Genomic DNA, 12,677 nt, shown 5'->3' with positions numbered 1-12,677 from the left:
GTGATGAGTGACTGAAATTGCCTGTTCTCCAGGGCTGCCAGACCCGCCTCCCACTCTCAGTGAAAAGGGGCAATCCTGACACCTCCCTGAAGCACATACATGTCCTTCTTTGCCTCAGTTAAATTTTTCCATGGCTTTAGCTGGTTAAGACATGCTTCAGTTTCTGCCCAGCCATTTCAGGAAGGACCACTATTGTGTTTCCCTTTGCTGTGGCTGCAGCAGGGTGTAGGAGTACCACTTGCGTGTGCTAAGCAGGTTACTTCTTAGTGCAAGGCTGTATCACCCTCGGAGCTGGTACTGGCCAAGCAATGCCAGTGTCAAGTAAGACCACACTGGTGCAGTCTCCACCATGATATCTAGCCCTGCCCCAGTGGAAGCCAATAGGCAATTACAGTATTTCCACCCAAGCTTGCCAGGAGGCCTTCGAATAACCGCTCAGATGGGACCTGGCCACTCTTGGGAAGCCCAGTGCTTTCTGGGCATGCTGGACTCCCTGCATCCATGCTGGCTAACAGTGCTGAGTATCAGGATGCCAGGTAGCTCAGCTGGAGCCACTGCTTGCATAGTAATGCCCATCTCACTAGGGTCTGGGATTCATTCTCACCTGATTTTAGAAGTCCATGGTGTAATACCTGAGGTCTGAGTTGCAGATGTGCAGTCCATGGAGGCAATTTGGTAATTTCAGGTTGTGAGTAATCTAACCTATTTTAGATATCTGCTTTAACCTGAGATGTCCCAGACAGACTTCTTCCCACTATTTGTGGAGGCAAGGCTGGCTAACTCAGACATAGGCATCTGCCAGAGGAAGATGTATGCCATCTCTGATGGCTGGAAAATCCTTGAATCCAAAATCTGTCTGGACCAGATTTTGAAGACAGAAAAGTCCAGTGCCAGGAAAACCTGCATGTAAGATCTGAAACCCTGAAGTTAGCCTGAAATTTTCTTATTCCTGTGACCTAGAAGAGCAGGGACTTCAGTCCGTCCCGCTGGGTAGCCTGGATACACCCCCCACCTCTTCTGCACAGGGCCTATCTCCTGTGCGGAGAAGACAGGAACAGTGTGACCTGGTTCGGTATGGCTTGTTTGCACTTGCAGAAGCTGCTTACCCTTTGCTGTTAGGACAGAAAGCTTTTCTTGTCCCTGTTGCCTGTCTGTGCTGTGTATGTATGCGTGCGTGTGTGCGTGCGTGCGTGTCTGTGTCTATTTTAAAGCAGCTGGATTAAAAAAAGAAACGCCTGTAGAGACTCTGACACTGTCCTAGGGCTCAGGGAGGCACCCAACATCCTGATTGCAAATCAGCACTGGTGCTAAGAGCATGCTAAGGAGATTAAACAGTGACACCAGTGCCATCGCCAGTCTGCTTTGCTGACTGCTGTTTACTCCAGCTAAGTGCAGCACTCAGAGCAAAACGCCAGTGCACAGAGCGTGACCAGGGACAGCCTCTCAGATGGGCTCTCTAGCAAATGAGACACTCTCCAGCCCTTAAAAGCTGCTCAAAATTAGATGCTGTCCCTGCACAAGCCAGTGCCCATGCGGACAGCAGGAAAAGGAGCTCCCTTTGTTCATAACTACTGGCTTCGGGCGCTTTTTCTGTCTCCGACACGAGGCGATAGAGGCTGTCACGGTCCATTCGCCTTCTGCGCTGATGTAGCCCAGTGCAGCACGTTTCTCTGCTGGGCACTACATTAGGCTGATGATTGAAAGCAATACATCCTTATGTTAATGTGGGCACCAGGCAGTCACTATGAATAGGAAATGATGGCGGTTACTTTATCTAATAACGGCATGAAAATGTAATGTGTCTTTATTGAGCTGCTGGGTTGCTGGTGAAGTTAAAGGAGATGCTCCCTTGGGTATAACATTTGCAGAGAGAAGTGGCATGAGATATTGCCATAAACTTTCCTGTTAATAAGCGAGCAGAGGAAGGGAAAGCATAACAATTGCAGCGCTGTGAAGGGAAAAAAATTAAGAAGGTAGAGGCAGCAACCTTTTTCGCTAGGCAGCAGATGTCCCTCAAGGAGAAATGAAGAATCCCCCTCTTGACCCGGTGACTAAAAAACTCACGTACTACTACTAATAATGTAGAAAGGATGTCTTATAAAGGAATAAAAGAAGTCTCTTGCCATATTAGTGTCCTTCAATGCCAGAGGGAAATGTAAGTTTCTGCGGAAGGAAGATTAACACGAAAAACCTGGCTCAGCAGCTGTGCATTGAATGTGCTCTGCAGGTGACCACAAGGCGCAGAAATGACTTTCACCCCATGACACAGCAGGGAGACGTGGCCCAAGCTGAGGAATGAAGGTCAGGTGCCAGTAAGAGGGCTCATCCAGAGCTGGTCCTGGGGCGGTGTTGAAGGTGTCGTGTTGCAAAGTATCCAGAAGGGAGAGGTCCGAGCACAGCTGGGGTGAGCTCCCAGGAGCTAGGAGGAAAGAAAGCAGTGGACCTTCCATGATGTACCCACCGTGGTCCAAGCAGGACCAAAATGGCACAAACACTGATGGATCTGGGAGTTGGAGGAGTTGGATCACTGATACCAAGCCATTGGGCTTATATAATAAACTAGGCACAGTCTGATACCTCTCATGATGGTCTATGCTACCAGAAAGCCATGATGCTGGAAGAGACTTGGGGTCCTGACTGAACAGCTGAAAACAGATTAAGGGAAAAAAAATGTCTGGAAGAACCTCAAAATTATGAAATTGGTTCCTGTTTACAGAACTCAGTTTTCTCCCTAGTTTTGTAAAATTACCTATGGCATTTATCAATGATATTTTTGATTATTATTTAACTGCTTTGAAGACTCACGTTCTTGATAGTTCTTGCCAAATAAAAACTGGATTTTTGAGGAAAAGAAAACTGTTAAGATGTTATGATCAGCTTCTTAAAACATCAGTAAAATTTCGTATTTTTTTAGAAGATATCATATCTTCGTATGTTCATATCTTTTCATAGAAACAAAATGGAAATTTGAAAATATATTTGGTAAAGTAGTTCACTAAAAATAAAAAGTTTTGATAAAGCCACTAACTTCAACCATACTTTGCTTTGAAAAACAATTCATTTTTTAAAAGAGTAATAGAGATTTGTCCATGTTCTCTTACCATCTCTCACCACTGCAGATACCAGGGAATTGGCGAGGAGGGAATACATTTGCGCTGGCTGAGCTAGGCGTTCTCCAGAGATGTTCAGTTCCTCTCTCTCTTCCCTGGGCTGCCAGCAACTTTGGCTCCCCACGTGGCTGCGCGGAGCTGAGCGGTGTGAATTTTCCCCTCCAGATGAGGAGGAGGTGTGGGAATGAGGCAGGGCCAAGGAACCGATGTGCTGTGCCCATAAACAGCGCAATGTAAAGCTCTGAGCCAAACAGGTCATTTTACTTCTTCATGCATCAGCTGTGGGAAAAAGATCAGGTTCAGGAAAAGATGAGGAGGAGGTAGAGAAAACGAATGGAGAAGCTGCAGGAGTGAGCTGATCTCTGGGAAGGGAGGTGCTTTGCAATGGAAACACTGTCTGTTGCTTTCTGAAGAACAGTTTAGGCAAAAACTGTTCTTTCACATGGAGAAGATCTGTGATGCTAGAGACTGCCTTAATTTAGCAAGAGAAAGCATGCTGACATTCTGCAGAGAGAAGCTTAAGCAAGAAAATAATTCAGACTGGAAGTATGATAAAAATGTTAACAGTAAAGATAAATAACCTTTGGAAGAACTTACTGGGAGGTGCCATGACATCTCCTTCCAGGGAAGCTCTCAACTCAGACTACTTGACAAGGACAGGCTCTGACCCAGGAGCAACCGAAGCAGTCAGAATGAAGTGACATGTGCTTTAGAGAGGTCAGCTGGGAGGGCTGCAACACTGCTTCCAGCCTCAAAAATTTCTGGGTTTGATTCTATAGGGATGAACCCTCTCATGCCCCTAGTACAATAGCTGTGGATGCTGGGGGAGTACAAGGAGAGCGGACAAGGGATAGTTGCCCTGGTTTATATGCTGTCCCAAAATGCCATCTCTTGCAGTCACTGATGGAGACAAGAGCACTGGGCTGGATGGGCTATTGCCCTGAGCTGGTAGGTCATTTCTTATGTTCTTATTTAAAAGGTCTGGTGGACAACAGAGGAAAACATTAACTAACAGTGCAAACACCTCTTCTCAAAACCTACCAGGAGATCCAGAAGAGCAGATGAAGCTTCATACATTACATTTGCATCCAAAAGATGCAGAAAAATATGTAACAAAACCCATCTACCTCAGAAAGATCTAGGGAGAAGTGAAACCTGGCAATTTTAGCTATTGAAGCTGCTGAGGGAAGATGAAACCATCTTCTCTCTCTTCATTTCACCACTACTGCTTGCAGTCTCTGTCATTTTACCATGCATCCTCTCTGCCAGCCCAGTCATGGGGGAAAGAGGCCCCTGGCTGGCTAGCGGCGGACACGGCAGAGTGAGGAGCTGCGGCCAAGCTAGTCCTGCTCCGAAGCAGGCAAAATCTGGCAAAATCTGGATCCTAATGAAGATTTAGCCTGTGGTCTTTTGCCATATCATGACTTACATGTTACAGAATTAACTACCTGGGAAATAATGGCAACAATCTCTAGAAATTAGCAACCAGCAGCTAAACAGGGTTCATCAAGTGCATCTTGCCTGTGGACTTGCTTCTCCTCTCTCTGGCTACCTCTATACAGCTAAATACAGCCAATGAGGGCCCATCTTCTGAGGTCAAGTAGCACAGTAGGCATCACATCAATAAGCCTAAATTCTCTCCTCTTCTTCCCTCCTCCAAGCAGGTTGTCCAAACCCAAAGTGCCCACTGGGAACTGATCCAGGCTAACAACCTGCAGTTCCCAGGCATTGCCTGCAAATGTATTAGTTGGCCCAGGGCAAAACTGTACCAAGTACATGACAACAATTAATGTGTATGAACAATTACAGGATTAATTTACTAATGTAGATGCAGCCATTGGGACCATTGTGAATTCAAAGCAATGGAGTGATGCTGGTTGAGAGCGTGGGAAAGCAGAAGGACCTGGATGTATATCCACGTGACCAACGGCATTGCTCAACTTTTACGACTTGTACGAGACTATGCACGCAGCCAGTTGCCTCAGCATGGCTGATGTGGGGTCCCTTGTCAAGCTGATGCTAAGTCACTTGTTGAAATGTAGCAAACTGCTGCTATGTTTGGGCCTTGAGACACAAGGAATATGGACAACATAAAGTGCTTGTGCCACATAGCTAGTGGGTAAGACACATTTTGCAAAAGCATAGCCATGAGCATGAGCTCACATGCTGACCAGGAGTTACCTTCAGATGTTTTGAGCACTTGTTTTAGTTGTTTTCCACAAATACTCCTAGCAGCGAGCTGTTCTTCAGAAAATCACATGTCAAAATCGAGACATCCACGTACAGGCCTCTGGAGGCATCTTTGCTCTCCAAGAGCCAGATTTTTTAGGCACTTAGTACTCATATTTGAGCACATAAACCCAGTGTGAGGCAGGGATTTAGGCACTGTGAAGGTGCAAACTGCTCTGCCTCAGTGTGCACTGCCCATTCTCAAAGGTCCCCATGCTCTTCTTCAAGTGGCGAACGCCCGATTTACACATCTTAGTGCACACAACTGCTTGCTATTTTATTTGCGAGAATGACAACCCCTTTTTCCCGTACTGGCCCAGTGGCCAATATATGCATTTAGGATGAAGACAGTCCTCTGTCCCTATGGGTTGAAACACAGCATTTCTGCCTCCCAGGAAAGCACAGTGAGCACCGGGCTGTGGGCAGAGCTGCAATATCAGTGAAACACAAACAGTCTCAGGAGGTCCAAGTAGCAATAACAAACATAAATAACAGGCAGCTTTTGCTTGTTTAAGAGCAAAATTATCCTTGATACAGAACACTTGCGCTGGTAACTTGTAGGCTGAGATCTCTGGTATAAAGTATTTGTGCAGCTACAATCTGCAAATTAATAATAAATAAATAAATAAGAGATAGATAAATAGATACTCACAGTTACTTTGGGAACAGAGAAAAAAAGGATACATTGAAGCAAAGCAATTCACTCACTTGTACTTCAGCCTGTCTGAAAATATGCTCAAAGTCTCTTTCAGCACTGCAAAAAAAAATCTCCTGTTTTCATTTACAAGCAAATGCTAAGAATGGAGAGATACATATTCCTCCTATTTTTAATGTTTTTGGGTGTGTGTGGGGGTTGTGTTGTCAGCTGTTCCAGCATTCACAATATCCCACTTATTTATCTACTCAAGCCTTTCTTTTTCTTTCTTTTTCTTTCTTTTTCTTTCTTTCTTTCTTTCTTTCTTTTTCTTTTTCTTTTTCTTTTTCTTTTTCTTTTTCTTTTTCTTTTTCTTTTTCTTTTTCTTTTTTTCATACAAAGGTTCTCTGCAGTCTGGCAGAGCCCGTATTGCAGTATTGATTTAGGAACTAGCAGTTGTGACAATTCGGTCACAGATTGAAGCTCACTTTGTATGTGGGCTACTCAGTCCTGAGCAGAATCCTGATCCCCAGTGCTGGCCTCACACTTAAAGAGAAGCAAAAGAAGAAAGAAAAGCTACTTTTATCTCTTTTGCTTTGAAGGGAGAAGGATTACACAGGGCTAAATAAGCCGTCTGAGTACTTAGCTAACAATCCTAAATATCACCCTGATAGGAAGTTCTGGCAGAGAGCTAATTAAATTAGCCCTCTTTGATTTATTAACAAGCAGAGCAACATATCACACAGGATTGTCCCACAAAATGAATGCGCTTTCTGATCCCCACGGCTGCTTCAGTGCCTTCACCTCCTGGAAAACCTGGTTATGGGGCCTCAAGTTTAATGAGACTCAATGGCTTGAAAAGGATCCCTGCCCACCAACGTGGATACACCCTGGTAATAATATACAAAAGCATGTTATTTTCCTTGCACTTTCCTAATTCCTTTTTTAATGTCTAGGACAATCTAATGGCTAATTGGTAATTTCCTACCCACCAATATGCACATGAATGACAAGCAAAAGCCTTCTGCATGTTTAATTATTCTGTTGATTTAGATGCCACTTCTCCCTCTGTGCAAGTTTCTCTGTGTGTGTGCTCTTACGCATCATGTATTTCATTATTTTTAGAAGCATGCTCTGTGCCTTTCTGTGCTCTCATATTTCCAGCATCCAGTAATTGCTATGTTTTGTGTCCAATGGACCTGATCCATCAACGAGTGTAAATCAGGAAAACACTGCTGACTTTAAATGGAGTTATTCCAAGTTACACCAGACCTGAGACCTGACTTCTCCTATTTTTAGGGGGGGGATGTTATTAGTGTGCTGGGAACGTTTTCCTTGTGAAGTAGCTGAATATGAAATTTTGAAAACATCAGAGGGGTAAAAAAACAAATTGAAGCCCACAAAATGCACAGACGTGAATCTATTTATAGAGTGAGATCTACTTCTGCTTAACCCCTGGAAGAAACTGTAACTCTCTTCGCATATTTGATTTTTCTGCTGTGCTGCTTCCCTCAGTAAAATACAGTCCATTTAATCTATTTTGCTACTTTCTAACAGTCTCACTGGTGGGCTTCTTTTCTGTGCTTTGCATTTAGGCTTCATCTTAGAGAGCTCTTTTGTTAAATTAAGTCAATTAATAAATGGAGACATTAAGCAATCAATTTTGCCTGCATATCTCCACAGCCTTACATATGACTGGCTGTAATCACAAGATAAATGCAACGTGCTGATGTATGGTAATGTTCAATAATACATTCTCCACCAGGCTCAATTCATCAGGGAGTTTCTGGAGGGGAGGCATTCGTTATTGGCTGTCTCCGGACCTCAAGGATAACATTTCTGTCCTTTCCATTGGCCGACCCACTGCTGCAAGCCTCTTCCCGTCTTATTTTGATGATGAATATGAAGGCATGCTAAGCTGTGCTGGAGCGTAGTCCCCGCCGGCTGCACTCCCTCCCTGGGCTCAAGGACTACGGGGCTCCACCGCTGCTTCCCCTGCTTGCCGCCAGCAGCAGCAACAACAAAAGTTGTGATGCTTTTCTTCACCCAGTGCTTTGGGGCTGTGTTAGATCTTATCCACCTGAGGTTTCAACACTACAAGGCAAAGAGGGTTTTCTCAGCTGCCGGGCAACTCGTCTGCGTTGTCAACCCAACACACAGCCTAAAGGTGAGGTACAAATATTTGTCTGTTCTTGATCTCTTCTCACCCTCCCCCCCCCTTCCGCTGGTGTTTCTCCGTGGGGAATGAAATGATGCTCGAGCGAGAAAGGGAGAGTGTTGTTAACACTTTGCAGCCCTGGCGAAGAGGGGGTTCGTATTGTCTTTCTGCAGGATTTACTTCAGAGCTGAGGGAAAGCAAGCAGTTGCTGAAAGCAATCTTGGGACATTGTTGCTCCCCACCCCCGTCCCACAATCAGCAAAGTTTCCCAGTTCCTTACATTTGTGTTACAAATACTCAGGTTGCAAGTTCCTGTGAAAAAATGATTGAAAAAAGTTAGTTTGCTGAATAAATGGTGTTTTTTGTGGAAGGATACCAGACCGGCGCCTGGACCGTCCCCCAGACTGACACCGAAGTACGGTGTGCTGCTGATTAGCAAGTGGGAGGGAAGAGACAGGGGGAGGCAGTGTGTGTGTGTGTGGGGGGGGGGGGGTGCTGGTGAGGGTGCTGGGGGTGTACTGGGAGCACTGGGGGGGGGGGGGGGGGGCTGTGGCTGTTGGTCGTGTTTGCCTTTTGATGGAAAGGGCTGTTTTTGTCTCCTGCCGGGTGTCTGAAGGTATTCCTCTGGCTTTGAAAGTGTCCTTAGCCGTTTGCAAGGTGAAGCTATTTTAGGCAGGAGACTACATTTGCCTTAATGCAAAACTATTTATAGACCCCATACAACATTTCTCTTATTTGCACATTTTGAGATTTTCACTGGTAAAGCGGCAACAGCTCTGCCTATGCCAAAGCACTAATGTTTTTAACCACATGTAGAGAAGGACCAGCAGGGGAAGAAAGCAACTGGGACACTTTAATTACTTTATCACGGTAATGAATGACCAACTTTAAGGAAGCAAATCTTGTTGTGCTGGAAGTCCTTGCAGACCTGACTTGTAGTGCTGCTCTACTAGCCTTATGCAAACTCAGAAATGAATTTATGTCAGGACAACTTATCTTTGGCTCTGCTGAAGTCCCCATGAGGAACTTGCGAGGGGCGTCTTCGCTGCAGGGAGGTCCACCGATGGGGTAGGTCCCTCTTCAGAGCATGCAAACAACATCCTGGCTCTTCCACCTTCAGATCCAAAAAGCAACACCCCMAAAAAGGGCAGATATCCCAGAGTTATATTTCCAGTATCAGGCAGTGCTAGTGGAGAAAGGTCATTTCTAACACAACGGCAGCTCCGGGAGGGTTTCCCTCCATGCCTGCTCTCAGCCTGGCGGCAGCGCAGAGGAGCCAGGGCAGGCGCTCGAATGCTGCCTCACTTCTCATGTCAGCACTCGCAGCGCACTCCTCCGTCGCCACCAACACAAGCTATTTAAAAAACCCGCAGCCCTATTATTATTTAAAGGGATCTGGCCGTCCAAATGGATAAGCACTTTGCTGAAAGAAATAGCCGCATTCTTGAGTGCATAAAGAGATTTTTTTAAACGAATGCTTCTGTACTTGACCCCTTTTATATGATTGTCTCCTGCTACTTTCGTCTATCATTTCAATTATAAAAAAAAAGAACCTAAACAGAAAATGGTTATCATAAGTCATTACAATTTCAGTGCCAGTGTCATTGTGTGATGAGGCCCCACAAACAGAGAAAGGGATACCCACTGACTGCTCTCCTGGTATCTACTATTAGAACTGATTTTAAACAATTCAGTTTCTCTCAAGTTGCAGATTATCTGTACTAGGAGCTGCAGAATTTTATCTTAAGATGTACTGAAACAAATTGATGCTTCAGTGCCTCTCTATTAAATATATGGGGCATTTCACTATAAGGGCAAATCCCTTGTGTCCAAACTCTTCACTGTTCAGATCCCAAACCCAGTAGACAGAAGAGCAATGTCAGTACTGACTTTGCTGCTCTTGAGATCAGGCTCTAGAGGCAAAGCTCTCTTGGAAATAAATGGGAGCTTCTAGGAAAGGGTCCTACATGTAAGTGAAGTGTCCGAGGGAATCTTCTCCTTCATGTGATAGGGTTTCAGTGGGAAGCCAGTTGTATGCGTTTTCCCATGGGTGCCTGTCGTGACACCAGGCAGATGTGAAAGTGGACAAGAAACCTTCCTGGTCTGAAAAAGAAAATAAAGTGTAAAGTGAAATATGCTTTGAAGGTGCTTCTCAGTTACACAGTTTGCATCCAACCTGGTAAATAAAGGAGGGTTTTAGGACTGGTTCACTCTCATGATGTCTTGCTCGGTTTCCCAATAGCTCTTTCACTATTTTACCATTGTTTTGTGAAACAGGTTGTGAAAGTTTTGTGAAAGGCGGTTGGATGCTTTTGTGCTGAGTGCCGTGCAAAAGGCACCCATTAAATCCCTCACCTACCAGTGCCAGRGAGTGGCAGGAGCCTGTGGCCGACTCTAGATGTCTCCAAGTAAGACCCTGAAGTCTGAACTAGACATCCTGCCTTCTCTTCTCTGGCAATAGAGAGGTAAACACCTCCAGCAGGCAAGGTGTCCTGTCCTAAAATTGGTGTCTAAGACAAGGCAGGTGAATCTGCTTCTCGTGGTGCTCGTTTCTCCCCAAGGGTCACACAGGGAGGAGGCTGCAGTCAGTCCCTCAGACACAGTGGTCTGGCATGGAGACATCTGAAGTTGGGGCAGAAGAATCCTCCCCAAGCTGTCCTGTTGGATTGAACAACATGTGAGGGGCCATGAAAAACAAAAAGTCTGAATGTATTCCTCTGTGGTGGTTTACAGTATTATGACTACTCTGATGTTTCATAGTCTATTATTTCTAGCTGGGTCATTTCAACTGTAATATTTTGTTGACAGCCCCCAAATCTATCTTCACAATTGACAAGTGAAGTGAAAACTGTATTAAGGTATGTGGTCGATGAATACAAGCCTGCTAGGAAACAAAGGCTAGGAGCAATGTCATTTCTCTCCCTTCCCTCCAAGGCTTAAATATTTGTGCTTACACTAAAATTGTAAGCCCTTTGCAAAGGGATTATTTTATTATATTTCCACACCACCCAAATGAGCGGGTTCCTGGCTGACTAGAACAAATAATAAATGACAGGCATCATATTCTGTGTGTGCTTATGCAGGTTGACATCCCTCACACAGGTCAGGTCTTCAGTCAGTGCCAATGTGCATAACTCCATTAAAGTCAAATTGCACCAAGACCTCTATTCTTGCCCCTGTCCGTCAAAGGGAGTGTTCAGTGGCAGCAGTAGGATCCAGCCCTTGCTGAGGGTCTGTGGTTGCTGATCATGTGTGTGAATCAGCGATCTGGCATCATATAAAATGTTCACTGAGTGGCCCTGGACAGGGGAACCCTAGGACCCTCCAGAGAAATGTTGCATGTGGTGCTGCTCTCACAGTTGTGAACCTAAATCAAGAGGAACCTTGAGTAGAGTTAAAGGAGTCATTGAAATCCCATGCCAGCACACTGCCACCAAGATGGCCACCTGGGCACGTGACCAAGACAAGAGCCTTAATTTACCTCTTCCTTTAGGAAAAGCCCAGAAGTTGGCAGAGAAATACACACTTAAAAAGAAACATGTGTCTTTCTTCACGCAGCAAGGCTCATTAACTGAGAAGGCTTATGAGCTATCCAGTGTATTTTAAGAGAGAAAACTCTAAGAACGTCAGTGCAGATACCTCTATTGATCTGCTGCTATTTTCCCTTTGTACGACAGGCTGATACAGGCGGCTCTAAACAGGGAGAGACAATTTTGCAACCATCACTCTGGATTTTGCATGCTTGGTATTGGCGCAGATGGAGTTGGGTTTTGTTTTGCAGCCTCTTTGTCCTCCTTGCTGCTTTTTGCACGTTGTCCTTTCACAAGCTTTCCCAAGAATGCTAACAGCACCTTGAAACCTGGTGCTAAGCTGTAATCAAAATGCACTTGCTGAGCAGAGAAAATCATGTATTTACTGCACTTCTATAGGTCACCTTCATTCTCAATCATATTATATGCATTACCTTGTAACCTGGGTTTCCTTCAAGCATGCAGTCACCCTGAAGTCTCTCCTTGGAGAGGCAAGACAAGGCAGTGTGAGCTCACCAGCCCAGTGACTGTTCTCCTCGAGGCCATCATAACTAGAGGGAGCTGCTCAGAGGAGCAGCATCCTGCTGGCTGAAGGCTTCAGCTTGCTGGGAAAGTTTTATGCGCTCTCAGTGTGTGGAAGGAATAAGTAATGTTCGCTGGGCTCCACGTACAGACGGCTCAGTGAATGCCTCTCTGTTTTTCCCCTATTAATAACAGTCCCCCCAAGCACTCCTAACTGCACTCCTGAGCAAAGCTGGGCACCCGTGTCCAACATGTCGGTTCCCAGCACCACGAAGCCAGAAACCCCAGGGACGGCGAAGTGCGGCGCGCTGGACGGAGAAGTGCCAGGGATGGAGCAGGGCCAGGGTCCTGAGCTCCTCCATGAGGCAGCTCCTACTTTTGGGAAGCTGGTCCCACAAGTCCCTGTGCCGGGAGCCCTCTTCCACCTTCCTTCCAGGGCCAGGTTATGCTGCCGGCTTTTTTGCGTTAAGCCTGTCCTTTCACTTACACTGCTC

The 12,677-nt window shown here is 45.5% G+C and overlaps 1 protein-coding gene across 1 annotated transcript in view; it reads left to right on the top strand.

Annotated features, from left to right (window-relative positions):
• Positions 1-7,706: 7,706 nt before the first annotated feature.
• Positions 7,707-12,677, top strand: part of SIAH3 (siah E3 ubiquitin protein ligase family member 3) — a 48,319-nt gene continuing 43,348 nt past the window's right edge. The window contains 2 exon segments of the mRNA XM_026072235.1: positions 7,707-7,944; positions 7,947-8,140. Coding sequence (XP_025928020.1) covers positions 7,707-7,944; positions 7,947-8,140 — 432 coding nt within the window.

The sequence above is a fragment of the Apteryx rowi genome, unplaced genomic scaffold (assembly GCF_003343035.1).
Source record: "Apteryx rowi isolate R43461 unplaced genomic scaffold, aptRow1 scaffold_339, whole genome shotgun sequence".
Taxonomy (NCBI): Eukaryota; Metazoa; Chordata; class Aves; order Apterygiformes; family Apterygidae; genus Apteryx; species Apteryx rowi.
The sequence above is the reverse complement of the archived record's forward strand: the minus strand, read 5'-3'. Positions and strand labels throughout refer to the sequence as shown.